This window comes from Nicotiana tabacum, chromosome 19 (assembly GCF_000715075.1).
Source record: "Nicotiana tabacum cultivar K326 chromosome 19, ASM71507v2, whole genome shotgun sequence".
In the NCBI taxonomy this organism is placed as follows: domain Eukaryota; kingdom Viridiplantae; phylum Streptophyta; class Magnoliopsida; order Solanales; family Solanaceae; genus Nicotiana; species Nicotiana tabacum.
In genome coordinates this window covers 885,071-907,558 of record NC_134098.1, presented here as the reverse complement: position 1 = coordinate 907,558, position 22,488 = coordinate 885,071, and the positions used below count along the sequence as shown (strand labels likewise).

General features: G+C 33.9%; 1 protein-coding gene across 1 annotated transcript; it reads left to right on the top strand.

The window, feature by feature from the left end:
- Positions 1 to 1,561: 1,561 nt before the first annotated feature.
- Positions 1,562 to 3,349, top strand: LOC107832122 (uncharacterized). The gene is made up of 2 exons (XM_075239668.1): positions 1,562 to 2,028; positions 2,640 to 3,349. The coding sequence occupies exons 1-2, from the start codon at positions 1,639 to 1,641 to the stop codon at positions 3,255 to 3,257; spliced, it is 1,008 nt and encodes a 335-aa protein (XP_075095769.1). The 5' UTR covers positions 1,562 to 1,638; the 3' UTR covers positions 3,258 to 3,349.
- Positions 3,350 to 22,488: the final 19,139 nt, after the last annotated feature.

The following is a 22,488-nucleotide window of genomic DNA, read 5'->3' as shown; positions in this document are numbered from 1 at the left end:
TAAAAATTAAATTTAAAATTCAGTTAGTAATACATGATCTCTTAATTAATGTGGTGTTTATATTTTTCTGAGTCGAGAGTCTATTGGAAACAGTCTTTCTACATTCACAAAGGTAGGGGTAAGATATGCATACACACTATCCTTCTCAGACCCTACAATATAGGTTAATATTGGATATATTGTAGTTAGTAACACGTGATGTCATTATCTTAAAATTTATGACCCATAAAATTTAAATTGACGCTCCATCTCTAGGTATCAATGTATAGAAATTAAACTAATAAAAAAGGTTGCTTCTTACAAAAATTTCATATTCCTTTGAAACAAATTTCCTTAAAAGTTGAAACCTAGTATAAATATGTAATTCAATGAGTAACTTAATAAACAGGTTCCTCTGCCGAGTTCACGTGCATGGGGTTCACATACACGTGCCTACAGCCAATAGAACCACCGCGAGAATACTGGCTTTCTATATTTCTTTTCGATCAGTCAAAAATGGAGTAGTCCCCATCATTTTTGCAGGCTAAAAAACACAGCTACCTCACTGCTACTTCTGAATTTTACTACATCACTGAATATATCTTTAAACTTTCTTTTTATATTTACAGTATTAGTTCAATTAATCACATTATCATATATCAAGTTCCCTATGAAATTAAGTGAAAAATTACTTATTTCTTATAGGTCAACTTAACCTAATACTTAGCTACCGTTTGAATATAGATTTGATTCAAATTTGAAAAATGAATTTTTTGAAGTTGTGTTAAACTTGTGTTTGACCATGCATTTTCTTTGAAGAAAACTTGAAGTTTTGTGAGTGAAAGAAAAAATTTCACCCAAAAACTGCTCTAAATAAGTTTTTGAGAACTTGGAAATTTTTGCTCCCAAAACATGATCATATTTCATAAACAAAACAATATTTTCAAAAAAATATTTGAAAAATGAAACCAAAATTTATGGCCAAACGGGAGCTTAGTATAAAAGATCTATACAGTATTCTCTGCCCACCATACTTGAACTCGTATATAATTCACCGGCGGTTCTATTTTATGTGACATTATTTTCTTTATAGTCGGTTCCTAAAAATATAACACATCTCTATATAGGCATTTTGTTTCATTTTATACTGGACTAAGACATATCTAAGTCACTAGTTTTAAAACACTTTCCTGCTTAAACTTATATCCAGTCAAACAGGTTCACGTAAAATCATATACGGATCCAGAAATTTTACGCAAAGGAGGCATATTATTCTACGCTCAATCAGTGTTCCCTAAAGACTTTTAGTGTTCAAGGTGTCAAACGTTTTAAATTAATCATTTTCAAGATATATACATATACATATACAAGATTTTCGCCAGTTGCTTACGAGGTCCGGTAACCCCTCACTATAACCCCTAGGTTCGCCTTTGCATAAAATGAAACTACTACTAAGTTCGAAATTTGATCAACAAGAAGATATACTATATTGCGTCATTGTATTTCATGTAACACCAACTAATATACGTACTATAGTATAGTGCTAGCTAGTAGTATATATTTTGAATCAATATATGCATTTATATTGAGTGAACTATCTCATTCACACATGCACAATTATTGGACCACCAAATTCACACACTCTTTATTTTCTTCAACATGAAAACCCATAACCCTACCAAGCTCAAAACCTCACCAAATCACCTCTTTTCTTGCGGTTTCTTCCGCCGCTGTACTCAAACCGTTCTCAGCCCTACTACCACCGCACCACCCACCCTCCCCATTTCACTTTCCGACGACCTACCGGAGCCAACTCCGTTACCATTACCGCCGCCTCCGGCGAGTTCATCGGAGTCTTCATCATCTTCTAATACTTCACAGAGTTTCACTCAATGGAGGTTTCCATTACACACTAATTACACACAAGAACGCCCACCAAGAGAAGATATGCAGATAACGAAAGTTAAACCTCCGGTTGTGTGCACTAATTTGGAGGAGTTATTCCACGTGGCGGAATTACAGTTGACTACTTGTTCCGACTTGGACAAGGTTGTATTTATGATCCTTTTTTTTTAACAATTTGTTAGTCAAAATGAAAATAGAATAGGTATTTAAATTGTGATAATAGTTGGATTTTTTCCGAAATTTTTGTTTTATAAGCCTATAAATATGCATGTTTAATGAGGAGCATACAATCAACTAGTTCAACTCTACTAGCATTCTCGACACGAATTTTATATACATAAAAATGAGCAAATTTTTTAAAAAATATTGAACTTTAAATCTATAATTTAAAAAAATATATTCTTGCTAATGTTTAGTTTAAAAGTTAAACCCTTTAAATTTAAATTCTGAATTTATCGCTTAATATATATATATATATATATATATATATATATATATATATATATATATATATATATATAATTAATTTCTATGGAAATACATAATTGTGCTATTCTTGTTTCTATGAGTCAAAATAATAATACAATATATACGTTCAAATTGTGCTAGTAATTGATTTTTTTTTTTTGAATTTTTTGCTTGAATGTATGCTTATAAAAAGGCATGTTATTTTTTTTAAAATACCATTTTTAAATTTCTTTACCGCTCCTTTACTTTGTTCTTATTGTTCATTTTTCATTTAATTTTTAAACAAGGTTAAGGCAATGCACATGCTGGAGCATTCACTTGTTCCAAACCCAGTGGCGGCGCCCGTTGACGGCGGCGGAAATTCGGTGACCTGCCCGGAGACAGTGATGAAAGGGGTAGTGGGGTGTTTAAAGGACAGAAAAATATCAAAATCAGCAAGCAAAGTATTATTAGCACTTTGTTTGTCGGAGAATAACCGACACGTGGCGGTCGAGGCAGGAGCTGTAGGGGTAGTGGTGGAAGTTTTGTCGGACTTGGAAGTTGCGGCGGCAGAGCGGTCGTTAGCGGCGTTGGAACTGCTGTGTATGGTGGCGGAAGGGGCGGAGGAAGTAAGGACGCACGCGCTGGCGGTGCCGATGATGGTGGAAGTTATGGGGAGATTGGAAGGGAGTCGAGGGAAGGAATATGCTATTGGTGTGTTGGCGGTGATATACGGCGGCGCGTGTGACGGTGCGCCGGTGAATGCTCCGCCGGAAGAGGTGGCCCGTGCGGTGATGTTGGCTTTGCAAGGTGATTGTAGTGCTAGAGGGAGGAGAAAAGGGGCTCAGCTTCTAAAAATCCTGCAAAATTATGGACGGCCCGACCCGACCCAGGAAGTGGAGGAAGTGGAGCCCCGACCCGTTTGAAACCTTGTTTGTTTTCAATATGTAATGCTTAACTAGTGACCTATGCTCTGTGTGAAAATAGCCATTTTCATTTAATTTTTTTTTCTTAATAATTTGTTATATATTAGTTTTAGATTTTAATGTAAATACCGTAAAAATTGAAATCTTTACTTCTTAGAAGTGTAATTTCTCGAGTTTTGACCTCGAAATATAATAAGTACAAATTACCTTGATTTATAACAATATACTACTATGTTATGGAAGTAAAAACCGGTTAAATGGATAATTTTACTCTCACTGTCTCTATTTTCTTGTATCTGTTTAACGATTTCGATATTTTTTGACATAAAACATTGACTAGGTGAAAATTCACTAAAATCTATTCTGAATAATGTACAATAAGTTTTATGCTAATATTTTTAAAGATTGAACTCTTAAATTTAACGTTTTAATATCTGTTTATTGCTCTTTTAATTTTGTCAATTTTAACTTTCTTTAAAAAAATTAACTTAGTAACGATAGGTAGAAAAAATAATTGAATAATATCAAAGGAATACGATTATAACCCTTACATGGTTGTACAATACATGGTTGGATTTTATATACACAATATATTGAAGTAGAAGCGTAGAACCCAACCTGTTATGTTGTTAATCCACGAAAGAATTAAATAAGAGGGTATATCTAGCTTTCCATGCAATAATAATATAATATACTCATTTAATTTTTTTTTTTTTAGTCTATGTAAAAAAAAATTACATCTTTTCTTATTTGAAAATAATTTATATTTATTCAATGATTTATATTCACACAAAATATATGTGTCTCATTTTACATCACAAATTTAAAAGTGTTCTCTATTTTCTTAAACTCTCTGTGTCTAGTCAAATAAGTTTACATAAATTAACATAAATTAAAACGGATAAAATATACGTAGTCTTGGATTATTCTCCTTAGTATTAAACTATCACCTGAAACTTACCATAATTTTGTTGAAAAAAGTGTTGGGTTTTTGGGACAGCTTCACGTGGTGGTGGGGTTGATATAAACTGCATGCAGTACTGTATCGTCTGTAGTTTTATTACTCAGAGTTTGCTGAGGCAGAAATGAAGTTAGGTCATCATTCATCGGTACTGAAAAAGGTAGGACATTGCACTATTGCACAAAGAGCGAAAGAGCAGATGCGGTAGCTTATTCAAGATTTAAAGTTTATGGGTTTCTATAATGATTTTAAGTAAATATATCAGGGTTCACAATCAAATATTTATAAATATTTAGTGGATTCTTAATACATATACATGGTATATACAAAAGTTACTCAATTCACGAGAACCCACATATAATAGGCCGGATCCGCACCTGAATTATTACTTTTATATTTTTCGTATACACTGAAATAAATTTACTTTGAAGTCTGGAGTAATCTTAATATTTATGTTACGTGAGGCTCATCAGTCAGCAGAGGGGGAAATATTCTCCACTAACGGGTAATTCGGATTCGACATAAAAATTTCGGTTTTCGGATTGAAGAAATGATAAATCAAATAAATTCGGATTGAATCGAACTTTTTAAGTTTAGACTCGGATTAATCGGTTTGAATATTTTAGATTTTTGGTTTTGAGTTTATAAGTTGAGATGTTTCTTCTCTAACTTCTATGATAATGAACATCCAAATGAAGTATTCATTTTAAATTGCTTAAAAAGTTTTTCATTTTCACAACAAGCATCCAGATAAAGTATTCAAGTAATGAAATCATCATCAAAGAAATACAACAAAGATATTAATAAGGCCGATAAGAAGTAGCAATAGTAAAATCATGTCCAAAATAGAAAGTATTCTGATAGTAACTTAGTAATTAGTATTGAATATATGAGATTATGTCTAATGATTAGAATATTGGGCTTGTTACTGTTGGCATATGAATAATGAACTAAATATAAAATTTTAAATTTTCGGATATCCAAAAATTTGAAGTACCAAATCCAATATCAAATCCAAAATAAAAATTTTTAAAATTAAATCCGAAATTCAATCCATAATCTGAAAATCCAAACCAAAAATCCAAACAATTCGTATTTCGATTTGGATTTCGGGTTTGCCCAAACTATGTCCACCCCTACTACTAATATTTCTATTTTTATTTTCAGAGCTTGAAGCCGAAATCTCTGGCCAAGTATAAATGATCTTTATACATCTTCACAACCCTTAGTGGTAACCAAAATAATTTATCATTATAATTTATTCTTAATTTGTTATTATCAAAGAGCAAAAAGAGCATCATACCTATATATTTTACGCTCAAACTAATCTTTGAATATAGTAGTTATTTTACTCTTTTTTGTTTTCTCGAAATCGTTTTAAAGGAATAATACACTTTTATTTTTCTTTTAGCTTTTTGATGAGCCCTTCAATATTATTCATAGAGAGCAATTTCTTTTATTTGAGGATAGTATCCAAATCAATTTGCAAACGTCTCAATTATTTGTAGGTAATATTTATTGTCTCCAGCTAGCACACAAGTCTCATTAATTATATCATTGGTATTTAAGTCAACTTGCAGACACCTTAATTATCCTTTTAGAAAATCAAAAAATTAATATAAATAAATAAATAAATAAGAGATTGGAAATGAAAGTTTTTTTCTCGGATCTATTCTTCATCACACTATTGGAACCTTATTTCACTCGCTGAGTCTTTTTGCATCTATGGTTGAATGGTTAAAGCGCCCAACTCATAATTGGCGAATTCGTAGGTTCAATTCCTACTGGATGCACGCCAATGGGACCCTCCAATAAGTCTATTGGAATTGGCTCTGTATCAATGGAATCTCATCATCCATACATAACGAATTGATGTGGTATATTCATATCATAATGAACAGTAAGAACTAGCATTCTTATTGAGACTTTAACTCATAGGGAAGAAAATCGATTTATAGATGGAATCAAATATGCAGTATTTACAGACAAAAGTATCCGGTTATTGGGGAAAAATCAATATACTTCTAACGTCGAATCAGGATCAACTAGGACAAAAATAAAGCACTGGGTCGAACTCTTCTTTGGTGTCAAAGTAATAGCTATGAATAGTCATCGACTTCCGGGAAAGAGTAGAAGAATGAGACCTATTATGAGACATACAATGCATTACAGATGTATGATCATTACGCTTCAACCGGATTATTCTATTCCACCTCTTAGAAAGAAAAGAACTTAAATAAAAATACTTAATAGTATGGCGATACATTTATACAAAACTTTTACCCCCGAGTACACACAATGGAATCGTAGATAGTCAAGTGAAATCCAATCTACGAAATAATTTGATCTATGGACAACATCATTATGGTAAAGGTCGTAATGCCAGATGAATCATTACCGCAAGGCATAGAGGGGGAGGTCATCAGCGTCTATACCGTAAAATCTATTTTTGACGGAATGAAAAAGACATATATGGTAGAATCGTAACCATAGAATATGACCCTAATCGAAATGCATACATTTGTCTCAAACACTATGGGAATGGTGAGAAGAGATATATTTTACATCCCATAGGGGCTATAATTTAAGATACCATTATTTATGGTACAGAAGTTCCTATAAAATTGGGAAATGCCCTACCTTTGAGTGCGATTTGAACTATTGATTTACGTAATTGGAAATAACCAATTAGGTTTACAACGAAACCTAGAAATCTATCACTGATCCAATTTGAGTACCTCTGCAGGATAGACCTCAACAGAAAACTGAAGAGTAACGGCAGCAAGTGATTGAGTTCAGTAGTTCCTCATATAAAAATATTGACTCTAGAGATATAGTAATATGGAGAAGACAAAATTATTTCAAGCACCGACAAAACCGGAAGCGCCCTTCTTTCAAAGAGAGGAAGACGGGTTATTCACATTTCATTTGATGGCCAGAGGCGAATTGAAAGTTAAGCAATGGGAATTTTAAATATTCCTCGGGGGGAAAATAGAGATGTCTCCTACGTTACCCATAATATGTGAAAGTATCGATGTAATTTTATAGAGTCATTCGGTCTGAATACTACATGAAGAACATAAGTGCAGATGACGGAACGGGAAGACCCAGGATGTAGGTGTGTGTGTGTGTGTGTGTGTGTGTGTGTATATATATATATATATATATATATATATATATATATATATATATATATATATATATATATATATATATATCCACTTTTGAAAAGTCATTCTACGATATATATAAGATCCATCTATATAGATATCATCATCTACATCCAGAAAGCCGCATGCTTTCGTATCAGCTTGTATCACTTGTATCCAGACGCGCAACGAATACAACTTGTGTTAACTGTATTCCACTACTAGAAATTCGCTAAAAACCGACCAAAAATACCGACTAACGTTGGTCGGTTATGACAAATTACCGACCAAAACGCGACCATTACGGTGTGGACGGTGTTTTGATGGTCGGAATGGCTTACCGACCAAAGTTGGTCGGAAATTACCGACCAACTTTGGTCGGTATATTAAAACGACCATCTGACAAGTTTAATTACTTACCGACCAACTTTGGTCGGAAACATATTTTATTAATTTAATTTTACCGACCAAAGTTGGTCGGTTTAACTAAATTATATTTTTTTATTAATTATTAAAATTAAAAAAAACCGACCAACTTTGGTCGGTAATTGAAAATATATATTTTTTAAAACTAATTAAAATTAAACATTACCGACCAACTATGGTCGGTAATCTCAACAATGCAAGCAAAATACCGACCAAAGTTGGACGGTAGTCTTGAATTCTGGGAATTCAACGTTCATTAACCGACCAACTTTGGTCGGTATTTTGGAATAATTTATTTTTTTTAATTAAAAATCGACCAACGTTGGTCGGTTTTTCTGGGATTAATTTTGGCATAAAATGCCTGTTTTGGCAGCTAAACCACCTGCCAGCATACCAATACAACAACACAACAACAACAACAACACAACAATAACAACAACAACAACACAACAACAACAACAACAACAACAACAACAAAAACACAACAACAACAATACAATAACAACAACACAACAACAACAATAACAACAACAACCAAAACATTCAATAAATACTTTAAAACTAACAAATTAAAGTTCAATTGAACATAAAAATCCAAAACCAAGTTAAAACTAATTACAACTAGTTCAAAACTGGTTCTATTTGTCTAGTTCAAAGTATATAAAAGTCAAGGGGTATTTTGTACAACATCATCATCACCGTCTGATGAACTTTTATCTACAAGACGACATAGAGAACGGTCTTGTGGAGGACGGGAAGCACGATCACGGGGAGGACGGGAGGAACGATCACGAGCAGGGCAGGAGGAACGATCACGTGGAGGTCGACCCTCTGGAGATGACTCAAGAGATCGGGGCAAAGGAAAAGTTCCACTAGATAGGAGAGTTCTGATCTGAGCTTGCATGCCAAGGAATTGAGCATCTCTAAGCCTTTCTCTTTCCTTGGCCGCTTCTAGCTCTGATGTGAGCTTTGTCACTGTCTCCCGCATAGCGGAGAGGCTCTCCCTATTAAGTTGCTCGTCTTGCGAGGAAGTCCCTATTCCTCGCATTCCACACTTATAGCGATGGAAGTTTTTAGTAGGAAGCCCGTATACCTTCCCCCATTTTGGACCGCCAATAGACTCCAACCATATTCTTTCAGCATCCTCGTCCGAAGGTTGGGTTGGCTCACCCGATTCACCAGCTGGATGACTACGGATGAATTCCTCCACGTTACTTTGGTAGCGACCCTATATTATTTTAAATTAAATCAGTATTTCAAGTTATTTATAAAAGTAAATTATAATACTTAAATAAAATTGAAAGCTTACATATGCAGTCGAGGCCCGGTCCTCGACCCACCTATCTTGATCCCCCTCTTTCTTCTTCTTCACAACATGTGTCTCTTTGAATAGCTCATCATGACTCATTGGACGCCCATACTTCTTTTCCTGAAAATAAATTAATTTAGTTAATAAACAGAATAGATATACTTAGAAAAGTAAAATAATTTAAGCAATTACGTACCAATCTTCTTTTTATTGTCCCTAGGCTGATCGCACCTCCAGTGTGCAAGGAGCCTCCCTTTTCGGATGCGCGAGCTTTCTTTCCTTTTTCGCTCCTCTCTAAGAACTCTGCGGTAAGCCATTGCCTTTGCAAATCATTCCACAAATTCTCAAGTAACCAGCCAGGCCTCTTGTTCTTCTTTCTAGCATCCGAGAAAGCATCTGCCAATCTCTTGCGAGCTTTATGATGAAAATTTGTAGCCACTTCCGCGCTATAGCGGTCTTCCCATACACACTTGCTCTGTATTTCAAAAGTTAAATATTAGATGGAAACATCATAAATATAAATTATTAAACTGTTTAAAAGAACATTTATACCTTAAATTGATTGAAAATTTGCTCCTTCAGTGAGAATGGGCAATCAGTCCAAGTCGCATAAGGGCCATCATAAAGCTTTCTGATGGCATTGGTGATTATCCTCATAGTCTTATTACCCGGCCTAAACCTTCAATTTAACAATAAAAACACATTAATATCTTAGTAAAAATGTTACAAAACAATAGACGCAAAAATAATGAATAACACTTACCCATCACCCTCAGGGACTATGATGATCCTGCCATATCGATCATAATGCACTACCTCGTCATCACCATCCGAAGCATGTGTATCAGAGGCATGTGAAGACGGTGTAGGCGGGTCAGAGCTAATGCCTCCCAGGCGAAGGCCTGCAATAGATGGAGTCGATGATGAAGATGGTTGCGATCCCTGTGACTGCGACATAGCTGGATGTGACCCAAGTGGATGTGATACCGATGGCTGTAACCTGAGTGGCTGTGACATGGGTGGATGCGATCCATGTGGCTGTGATATGTAGGTATGTGATCCATGTGGATGTGATGCAGATGGCTGTGAGGCAGCTGGACTGTATGTCGGACGTATAGTCATGTGGCCCTGTGATGGAAGACTGGGTGTCTGAATAGCCGTGTGGTGGAGGATAAGACATAGGCATCTCTGAAAAGGGTGGACAAGAGGGAGTATTATTTTCTACCCTCCTCTTTCCCTTCCTACCCTTTTCTCGACCCCGAGAACTAGTAGGGTCATTGTTACCTTGACCCTTGCCTGCCATCTGCATAATATAATACACATTTAGATTGAAACATATAAGAAACTAGCTATAAAACGAGAGTGCTTTAAAAAACCAACTTTTTAATCCTCATCGACGTATTGTTCCTCGTCCGAGAATTCTTCGTCCTCACTTGTTTGAGCTTCATCAGTTGATTCCTCGTCCTCATTTTCTATAATTGTTACTTCATTTATATCAACTTCTTCCAATATGCGTTCAAGATGTTCCAAATCATTTTCTAACTGATCGTCCACTATTTGGTGAATATTGGAGATATCGTTTTGATATGCAACATCTAACACATTCTCGACTTCCACCCTACCTACAGGCTTAGTTTTTATTACAACCCACCAATCGGACTTATTCCACCGCAATAGATAAGGAGCATAATACACTTGCCTAACGTTATGTGCAATTATGAAAGGATTATAGCGATCATACTCCCTCGTATGATTAACCTCAATTATGTTATATTAGTTGTGTACTCTTGTACCTCTTGTTGGATTTGGGTCAAACCACTTGCATCTAAAGAGTATCAATTTCTTATATGGCCAACCTGTATATTCTAGTTGTAATATTTCTTTGACCACACCATAATAATCAATATCTCCAACTTGGTTGCCATCACCACCTTGAACCCACACCCCGCTGTTGTTGCTATTTTTATTTTTAGAGCAATCCTCTGTATGAAACTTATAACTATTCACTACGTACTTAGACATTGTTGTGACCTGAAGCCCAGGTCCCCAAGATATATCTTTCAAAAATTGATTTACACCATTATTTGGATTATTTACCTACATAGAGTTAAAAAAAGTCATAAGTTAGCACAACTTATGAATCAATTTTTATACATTCACTACATATGTATATATATATATACACACACACTTACAAGCTGTTTGAACACACTTACAAACTGTTTGAACCACGTATCAAATCTCGTATATACAGCATCATGGCCAAATTGACCCACGAAGTGACTGTGACATATCAAATATTTTTAGTAGTTGCATCAATATGTAGTCACAGTAAATTTTATATTTTGATAACTAATAAATCAATACTTACTTGAGAAATGGTATAACTTCGGGACAATTTAGCAACACATGAAGTGTAGCTGACTTGTACTCCATATCACTCAAACTTCTCTTTCTAACATCCTTAGAACATCGGCCTGGTTGATTGAATATGGACATTGGTGGATATAATGGATCATTCACACATTCGACCGTGTGCCTATTGGGCCTATTCCTAGAACATGGCACGTTACTCTCAAAATAATAAGAACAAAAATGTGCAGTTTCCTTTGCAAGATAGGCTTCGCATATAGATCCTTCAATCTTATTCCTCTGCTTAACAAATTGTTTGCATTTGCCAATTGTCCTACATAATCTCATGTTAGCCAATAACATTCAAATAAAATAGAATATTACATCAAACTTATAATATTACCTCTCAAAGGGATACATCCATCTGCATTGAACAGGCCCTCCAAGTCGTGCCTCGTGTACAAGGTGTATTGGAAGGTGTTCCATCACATCAAAAAAACCACATGGGAATATTTTTTCCATCTTACTAGAAATTACAGGGATGTTCTGGTCCATCCGAAGTAGGTTTTCTTCCCTTAATATGGTAGAACACAAGTCTTTGAAAAACAAACTAATCTCTGTGATGGGTTTCCAGATTCTTTCAGGCAAACCACAAAATGCAATAGGCACTAAGGTCTCCATGAAAACATGGCAGTCATGACTTTTCAAATGGCTCAACTTCCCTACCTCCATATCTACTTTTTTTCTAAGATTCGACGCATAACCCTCAGGCATCTTTAATTTCGTAACCCAATCACAAATTTGTCGTCTTTCCTCCAAAGTGAATGTGTAACTTGCTTTGAGCTTGAACACCTTACCATTGTTTGCTGTCTGCAAGTATAATTCAGGCCGCCTGCAATATTCTTGTAAGTCCATTCTAGCCTTCGGGTTATCTTTTGTCTTACCTTTAACATCCATCACTGTGTTGAACAAATTATCAAAATAATTCTTCTCAATATGCATGACATCAAGGTTTTGTCGGAGAAGATTATCCTTCCAATAAGGCAACTCCCAAAATATACTCTGTTTCGTCCAATTATGATTAACACCATATCCGGGGAATCTATAAGGTGGAGCCTCAGTAACTTTACTGAAGTTCTGGACCCTCTCCCAAATTTCCTCACCTGAAAGTATCGGAGGTGGAGAATCATATTCCACTTTATTCTTTTTGAATGCATTTTTCATCCTTCTAAACTCATGATCATCAGGCAAGAATTGACGGTGACAATCAAACCATGATTTCTTTCGGCCATGTTTCAAAGTGAACGCTTTACTATTTTCCATGCAGTAAGGACAAGCTAGCTTCCCAGCAGTCATCCACCCAGACAACATTCCATACGCAGAAAAATCATTAATAGTCCACATTAAATTAGCACGCATATTAAAATTCTGCTTGGTTGATATGTCATATGTTTCAACACCATCATACCACAATTGTTTTAGCTCATCAATCAAAGGTTGCAAATATACATCAATCAAACTTTTCGGATTACGTGGACCGGGGATAATACAATTTAAGAATATATATGGACTAGTCATACACAACTCAGGTGGTAGATTATAAGGTGTAAGAAAGACATGCCAACATGAATATGGTGTCGCAGATATAGAAAAAGGCGTGAAGCCATCGGCACACAGACCTAACCGAATGTTCCTTGGTTCACTAGCAAAATCTGGATATGTCCTATCAAAGTGCTTCCAAGCTTCTCCATCTGAAGGATGACACATAACACCAGGTGGTCTTCTATTTTCAAAATGCCATCTCATATGAGGAGCAGAACTCATCGACGCATATAACCTCTTTAACCTAGGTATAAGAGGTAAATAATGCATTGCCTTGACAGCGACCATATTCCCACTGGAAAGCCTCTTGAAACGAGGCTTTTTGCAAAATTTACAACTGTCTAAAGTTGCATAATCCTTATAATATAACATGCAACCATCTTCACAACAATCAATTCTCATTGACGAAAGTTCTAACTTAGAAACCAATCTGTTCGCCTTATAGAAATCACCAGGTAAGTTGATATTAGGGTCAACTAGTTCACTCATAAGGTCAATAAAACAGTCCATGGCTGCTTGAGAAATATTCCAATTAGATTTGATACTTAGTAATCTAACTGCAACAGACAGCTCAGAGTGCGGACTTCCTTCACGTAGTGGACGACTAGCTTCCTCTAACTGTTCATAAAAACGTTTTGCGTCATCATTAGGAGTTTGTTCAACATTTTCATTGGGCTCACCCCCAAAAGCATCCGCAACCATATCCTGAATTCTAGAATCAAGATTTGTATTCTCCACCGACCTACTACTTTCACCAACAACCATGATATGAAATATCCCACGACTACCATCGATCTCTCCATGATTAGTCCACGCAAAATAATTCTCTATAAACCCCTTCCTATAAAGATGAAGCTTAACTTCCTCCGATTTTTTAAACTTCATACAATCGCACCTGACACAAGGGCACCTAATTACTCCTTCACTTTGGTATGGTGGAAGTGACATTGCATGTCTAATAAAGTCATCAACCCCTTCTACAAAATCCTCCCGCAATCCCCGCCGATTAGGATAATTTCTATTGTACATCCAAGTACGATGTTCCATCTATACAAATAAAACAAGAACAAATTAATTTATTCTACAATTATAAATTAATTATATCTTTTTTAGTTAATTCAAGATAATTATTTTTTTCTAATTACACCAATTTATATCCTAAAAGTTCAATTCATATCCAAAAGGTCCAATTCATATCTTAAAAGTTTAATTCATATCCTAAAAGTTCAATTCACAAGAACAAATCCTAAAAACTAAAATTTCAATTCATATCCTACGAGTTTAAACATAAACTAACTAAACTAAAGAAATTCAACCCATACCCTAAAAGTTCGATTCACAAGAATAAATTAATTTATTCTACAATTATAAATTAATTATATCTTTTTTAGTTAATTCAAGATAATTATTTTTTCCTAATTACACCAATTTATATCCTAAAAGTTCAATTCATATCCAAAAGGTCCAATTCATATCTTAAAAGTTCAAATCATATCCTAAAAGTTCAATTCACAAGAACAAATCCTAAAAACTAAAATTTCAATTCATATCCTACGAGTTTAACATAAACTAACTAAACTAAAGAAATTCAACCCATACCCTAAAAGTTCGATTCACAAGAACAAATTAATTTATTCTACAATTATAAATTAATTATATCTTTTTTAGTTAATTCAAGATAATTATTTTTTCCTAATTACACCAATTTATATCCTAAAAGTTCAATTCATATCCAAAAGGTCCAATTCATATCTTAAAAGTTCAAATCATATCTTAAAAGTTCAATTCACAAGAACAAATCCTAAAAACTAAAATTTTAATTCATATCCTACGAGTTTAAACATAAACTAACTAAACTAAAGAAATTCAACCCATACCCTAAAAGTTCGATTCACAAGAACAAATTAATTTATTCTACAATTATAAATTAATTATATCTTTTTTAGTTAATTCAAGATAATTATTTTTTTCTAATTATACCAATTTATATCCTAAAAGTTCAATTCATATCCAAAAGGTCCAATTCATATCTTAAAAGTTTAATTCATATCCTAAAAGTTCAATTCACAAGAACAAATCCTAAAAACTAAAATTTCAATTCATATCCTACGAGTTTAAACATAAACTAACTAAACTAAAGAAATTCAACCCATACCCTAAAAGTTCGATTCACAAGAATAAATTAATTTATTCTACAATTATAAATTAATTATATCTTTTTTAGTTAATTCAAGATAATTATTTTTTCCTAATTACACCAATTTATATCCTAAAAGTTCAATTCATATCCAAAAGGTCCAATTCATATCTTAAAAGTTCAAATCATATCCTAAAAGTTCAATTCACAAGAACAAATCCTAAAAACTAAAATTTCAATTCATATCCTACGAGTTTAACATAAACTAACTAAACTAAAGAAATTCAACCCATACCCTAAAAGTTCGATTCACAAGAATAAATTAATTTATTCTACAATTATAAATTAATTATATCTTTTTTAGTTAATTCAAGATAATTATTTTTTTCTAATTACACCAATTTATATCCTAAAAGTTCAATTCATATCCAAAAGGTCCAATTCATATCTTAAAAGTTCAATTCATATCCTAAAAGTTCAATTCACAAGAACAAATCCTAAAAACTAAAATTTCAATTCATATCCTACGAGTTTAAACATAAACTAACTAAACTAAAGAAATTCAACCCATACCCTAAACTAAACTAATTCATAAATAATTGACTAATTAACAAAATTAATTAGTTAATAAAACTAATTAACAAAACTAATTAAAACAAGACCTAAACCCTAATCCTCAATAAAATGCAATGTTCAAATAATTGAAACACTAATCAATTGAAACTAATTCATAACTAATTAACAAAACCTGGAAATAATAAATAAATGGGTTGTAATTCAAACCTAGAATTTGTAGGAGATGGAGAAGGAGATCGAGGGGCGGCAGTGGCAGTGGCAGCGGCGAGGGCGAGGGCGAGGGCGAGGGCGAGGGGGAGGCCTGGACGGTGAGGGGGAGGGGTTGGGAGAAGGAGAGAAGGGAAGGAAGAAGAGGGAAAAATTTCAGAGAAATGGAGGTTTCCCCCGTTTTTCACTTCTCTGATTTTAGAATTACCGACCAAAGTTGGTCGGTAATTTTGGTCGGTACATTAAGTGCTGACCGTTTGACCAAAAACCGACCAACTTTGGTCGGTTTTTTTTAAAAAAAAATTAAAATCTTTAACCGACCAACGTTGGTCGGTAATTTTAAATATAAATTCTTAAATATTATAAAATATTTTAAATAATAAAATAATTATTAAAATTTAAAAAATTGGATCCAGATTACCGACCAACGTTGGTCGGTAATCCAAAATTTTCTTGTCTGACCAGCTATTGACCAATTTACCGACCAACGTTGGTTGGTATTTTGTTTTAAAAAAATGTAAATATTTTTTTTCCCCAGTTTGCGTCCAACCTGGACGGTTTTTGGTCGCATTTTTTGACCAACCAACGTTGGTCGAAAATAGTTGGTCGGTTTTTAGCAGATTTTTAGTAGTGTGATATGCCCTTTGGAACGGCCATACATAACATAAAAATCACACTTGAAAAGGGTGGATAATTAGCTAGAGTAGTAGATGCGATAGGAGCAGAGTCGTGAAAAGAGCTAAAAGCATTCTCTACATACGAAAGCACCAAGTACATTTGCTTATGAAAGAAGAGAAGCTTATTCTGTAACAGATTTTCAACCTCTCTTCGAGAAGTAAGAGCAATTTTCCCTTGCCTTGAGTCAGTTCCAGTCATGAGATGACTTTTCCTTTACTCTTTTCATTCACAATATCTCTCTGTTCACTGCTCTCTCTGTGGGTCGAGTCTTCTTTTCAGCCACCCTCTACAACTAAGTCAGTTGAGCTCTTTCGGCTCTTAGACCAGCTGTGATCTTTCCTCTTGTTGGTTTACTTACTTAAATATATGCATCCTTAGAGTTAGTCTCTTTTTTTTTTGGAAAACTTCCTAGCCGGTAAGCAAGACAAAGCAAGTCAACGTGGGAAAAAGCTCTCGATGGCCATAGACCTGAATGGTTGGAGTGTGGAGGATCACTCTTGAAACTTTCTTCCTTTATATAAGGAACCCTCTTGGTTGGTCGAAGCTAGAAGACGTCTGGACGAACTGCTATTTTTCATAGGGAGAGTAAGATAGGCTAGGTGATTTTACTCAACTCGTGAAGGTTTATTTATAGTTAGCAAGGATAAAGAAGCAAAGGTAGAGTCCTTTAATAATATGTCTATCATTACGTGCGAATATCTCCACTATAGAAAAAAAAAGAAAAGAAAAGAATAACATTTTCAGCATATTTATACGAAAAAGTCTTAATTATTATATTAGCATAAGTAGTAAATATTTTAAACTAGAGTTTTTGCCATACATGCAAACATAATAAATAAAACCAAACAAAGATTGTTAGCATAGATAGAAGTCTATCTTTAGTAGGCATTGGAGTAGATCTCTACTAAAAAAGACAAAAAACACCCTAAATTAAAACACATTATTTTGCGTTTACAGACACTTATTTAAACCTTCTAAAACTAAAAAAAGTCGACGGACTCTTCTATTCTACTTTCTCTGGGTATTCGAAGCTATGCCGGCGACCCACGCAGTTAGTTCCCTTCGTTCGAGGAGGAGGGCCTCCTTCCTCTCTTCCAGACCGCGAATGTGGTTCCGGATTTCTTGCATCATCTTTGCTACAGCCTCAGGGCCGAGAGAAGGCAAATGCTCCCAGAACAGACCCAGCCTTTGCTCCGATTGGAGCTTCTCCTTTTCGACTTTATAGATTTCTTGCGAAATTTCTTGAAGTCTTATAAAAGAATCCATGACTACACTCAAAGCGTTTTTTTGCCGACTTCTATTTATAGGCGTTGGAGGCCCTTAAGAAGCGATTTACTATTTGTATATGTTATTATGTTATTATATAAATAAAGATATCTTGTAATAATTATAATTAAATTAAGAATTTGAATTCTAATTAATAAGGCTAGTTCATTAGTTCATAATTTATAACTAACTCGAATATTTTTTATTTTTTTGACTCAATTTCAGAAAAAATAAAAGAATAAATAAAAAGAGAGGCGAAGTGCTACAAAAAAAACTCTGGTCGATTTTTTAGTCTATCTATAAGAGAAGTTCATACGAAAAACGTAATCGATTCTTTCAAGCTTTCCTCTCCTTTAAATCGAGCATGCCCGCCCTTTAGCACTTTCCTTCCAGCAGTGGGTGCCGTGTCGTAAGACAAAAAGTCACCCGCAAGAGCTTAAAACCAATATCTTGGGGAAAAGGTATCTATAATCTCCTACTAGCGCTAAGTCTTGATTAATTCTATCATCAAACATTTTTAGATCAGTCGTAAGACCTCATCTATATTGACTGAACATTGCATGTAGCAAAATTACACTTGATTTTAAAAAGGATGAATGCATACAGCTCCAAATTAGTACTGCTGCTCATTTTTTCGTCCAATTTTGTCCATCATACTTACGCTCTCTAATGAGAAATTGCTGCAACAATTGCATGATCACACCGGTCATCACCAGATTCAATAGCTTGATCAACTATAGAAGAATGCCAGTTTTCTACAGTGATAAGGATTTCGCACGAAATATTAATTTTCAGTCTAATGGTGGCAAAGAAAAAGAAAGAGGAAGCGCTCTTGTTCTTGTTGTGCAGATCCTACAACAAAGAAGGATGGAAGACAAGATTTTTTTCGTACCCAGCCCTAAAACTCTAGACCTTTGATAAGAATGGAGGAATCCTATATGTACACTACCACAATTATATCCTTGTCGGTCCTACTTTCATACCTTTGCCTTCGCATGTCATATCTACGTGTGCAGCTGCGGAGACAGAATTTTTGCTAAGAGGTTCAAAAAAAAAAAGTTAAAAAAAATTATAGTTAGTGAGAATTGAACCAATGGCCTTACAAATGTTTCGAACACTCTTGACTACTAAGCTATGCTTTTGGGCTATACTAAGGGGATTCAAAACATAATAGATAAAATAAAAAAATAGATTTGCCTTATATATACAGTATAATTTTCCGGCAAATGGTTCGGTGAATCCCTTCGCCCCTAAACCTGCCCCTCTGTGTTTAGTTATTATTTTATGTCACACAAACGGAGGAGTTTTCGTGGATCTTAATATATATGCTTTTATACCTAATAATCTAATATTGATTATTAGATTAATTTACGACAAATGAGCTTTCCACCAGTATTATTGTAATGGAAGAGTTGCTGTTGTAAAGGGCAAAGGCATTTCTTATTTACTTTGTGTGAAGTATGATTTCCTCTGGACCCACTGTTGCTGGCCTTGTGGGCCCCTTTTAATTCAATATCGGTATGGAAAATTTCTACTTGCATCTGATGCATATAGCAAATTTATTTTATTTAGTTTAAAACTTAATAATTAGAGGATCAGTAGTTACATACTGATTGCTGATAATATATTTTAACCTACAAGGTCATTTGGGATTCTTATTTTTATTACATGATATCTTTCACTAATCTTAGAAAAGATAAACAATAAGTACGGTAGCTCACGGCAACTCGTGGTGGGGTAAATCATCTAAAATTTAAGCTAGCTCTATAAGTTAAAACTTTTAAGATTTTTCGCATTAAATAATTATTTTTTAAAGTTGTGGGTTCATGTTTCTTTAATATAAGTTTAGCGAATTATTTTTATATATAAATTTATTCTTCGCGTCGAAAGTTATGGTTCAGTTGAACTCGTATACATCTGTCCCGGGTGAAAAAGTTCATGCATGATCATGTCATTGGCCTTATTTAAAAAAAAAAATTCAAATTTTGACAAGTTTGCTGCAGCTATATATATATATATATATATATAATGATGTTCAAGGGGATCTTATTGTTCGATATGTGCCAACTTGATTACAATTTGCTGATATTTTCACAAAGGGTTTACCCATCATCTCAGTTCAGCTTCTTACGTGACAATTTGTCTGTCATGTCTGCCAGTCCAGATTGAGGGGGCATATTAGGACTCTAAGAATTTGTCTAATATTTGTAGTTATTCCATATATGTGATGGACTCTTAATACTTATCTTTGTAGGTTATATACTCATCATTATGTGTATCCATATCCAACGAGGTAATATTTAGAAAACAATCTGTAAAATAAGATGATTGTGCCTTAGAAGGGCTTTGCATTTGTTCAGAAGATGGACACTATTATTGTCCATCCAAAATGTACCTAGAGTACTTAAATATACATATCAGAATTCACTCTTTTCAACGTCTACATTATGAATTTGCAATCGCTCGTACTTACCTTTTGTTTTGCTCGATCGATTCACAAAGCAATACATGTATTTCTTTCCTATGAAAATAGCAGTGGTTAATTGAGAACCTAACTAATGATTGGATGTGCAACGAAAAACTGAAAATATCCAAAAAGTGCCTAGCCATATATAGTAGTTGTGGTAGCTATATTGGGCTAACTAAACTATGTAAAATTTCTCTTAAAAGAGTATTGCTTTTTTCTATATTTAAAGCTCAAACTCAACGTCTCTAATTGAAGATGGATATTTGTTATCTTTCTTCAGCATGAATATCTTGTATAACCCACCCACTAAAACTTGAATATGAAATGATTCTTTTTTTAAATAAGGAATCTTTTATATTCCTCTCTCCTTAAAATTTAGTGGCTTAGCATTTCTTTAAGATTCTCTATTCGAATATCAAAGGTTGTTTATTAGGAATACTTCTTACTCAACCATGGGTGCAAAACATCATCTCTATAAGCTGATAAGGACCGAGGAAATTTATTAAACACATTAAAATTTCCCTTTAAAGTGATAATACCAGCTTACTTTTAAACTACTATTAATCGAGGTAGGTAAGGAAAGTGTCATATTTAAGTTTCTAAAAAAAAATGCAATTATTAGCTCTGAACGACCTAGAGACGCGCAAAATAGGTATATGAGTTTTGAATTTTAGAATAAGACGACTTACTAAGTTCAAAATATATTATTTATATATATTGAGTGAATATCTAAACACAAATACAAATTTTGTGCCAAATCTATTAAGTTTTGTCGAATAATTCGTTAATTTTATGGTAGATCCGCCCATTGCATGAGCAAGAGTTTCGATCTCTCTTTCCAAATTTGATATATGAAAGTGAAAAAAATCAATCATCCAAGTTAAAAGCTCACTCAAATTGTTCCAGATATGCACAAAAGTGAAGATTGAGGACCTTATTTATATTTAGTGGCATTTTCAATCTAAAATAGCAAGCAGACCTGGTCTTGTTGATCCATCAAAATCAAGTCAGTAGTCTTGCAATATATGTTAATAATCTGTGTTAAAATAGAAAATTCGGCGAAGTAAAATAGAAATAGAAAAAAAAATGCAGAGGTAAGAACGTCAAAATCCGAGCCCATTAAATTACAGTATGTCCTTAATAAACTTAATCTCCTCATAATATCCGAGGTTTAGGATTAGTTCCTCTCAAAATAGAACGGATTACCCATATTGATGTAGCGGTACTTCAAACCCTAGTGTTCCAGCTGACGCAATAAGTCAGAACAAATCACCCATGGCACTTATGTTTTGTTTTGGAAAAGCAATGCAAAGAAAGTGAGAGAAATTTTAGAATTTTCAATATTTGGAAAATGAGGACAAGTCTCTAAATTTATAGACAATGAAAAGATAGACGGAGCGGTGTGATTTAAAAAATGTCTCTTCCATTTTCCATTCACACCTATTAATCACAAAACCCAACAATATATTCATGTGATATGAATTTAATACAATTGAAGAGTCAATAAAGCATCACATAATTAACTTAGGAAGAGAACGTCTGATCTGGGCAACTTTACTAGTCAGCAGGTTTTTTTCCTTAACGGAACCAGGAATATTCAAGTAAAAGAATTCAAAAAGATATTTGTTCTGCCAAGGGAATTCAGTAACTTATATATTATCAAAAATGGAATCATCATTTTACGTTATTAATATAATACTATAATTTTCCGACAATGCAATCCTATATATACCCCTATAAATTGTTCTCTGCTTTGAGTACTCAATTAAATTAGCGCGAGATTGTAGTCACATACTTAAAGTCACATTCTTTTGGTCCGGATTCATAATTAAATTCCTAATTTTTTCAAAACAATATCAAATGTTGAACGATCATCAGATTTATTTTTTTTAAAAGATAGAAAATAAGAAATAAGAACTTATTAGTATCAGGTTTTCGTGCCAATCCCTAATAAATAAAAATAAGAAATATTGGGTGTGAATAAAAAAAATTCTGATAGGAATCATTTCCTCTTTTAATGGGTCTTACCAGAAATAATTAAGGTCCAATGCGTATCCAGAATATCGAGTGGAAAACTGAAAAAGATCGTTAGTATTACAAA

What these genes read in the sequence shown, in the direction of transcription:
- LOC107832122 (XM_075239668.1), top strand. Translation starts at nt 1,639, where the DNA reads ATGAAAACCCATAACCCTACCAAGCTCAAAACCTCACCAAATCACCTC. An exon ending in CTTGTTCCGACTTGGACAAG is followed by an intron (nt 2,029 to 2,639) that starts GTTGTATTTATG and finishes TTTTTAAACAAG; the next exon opens with GTTAAGGCAATGCACATGCT.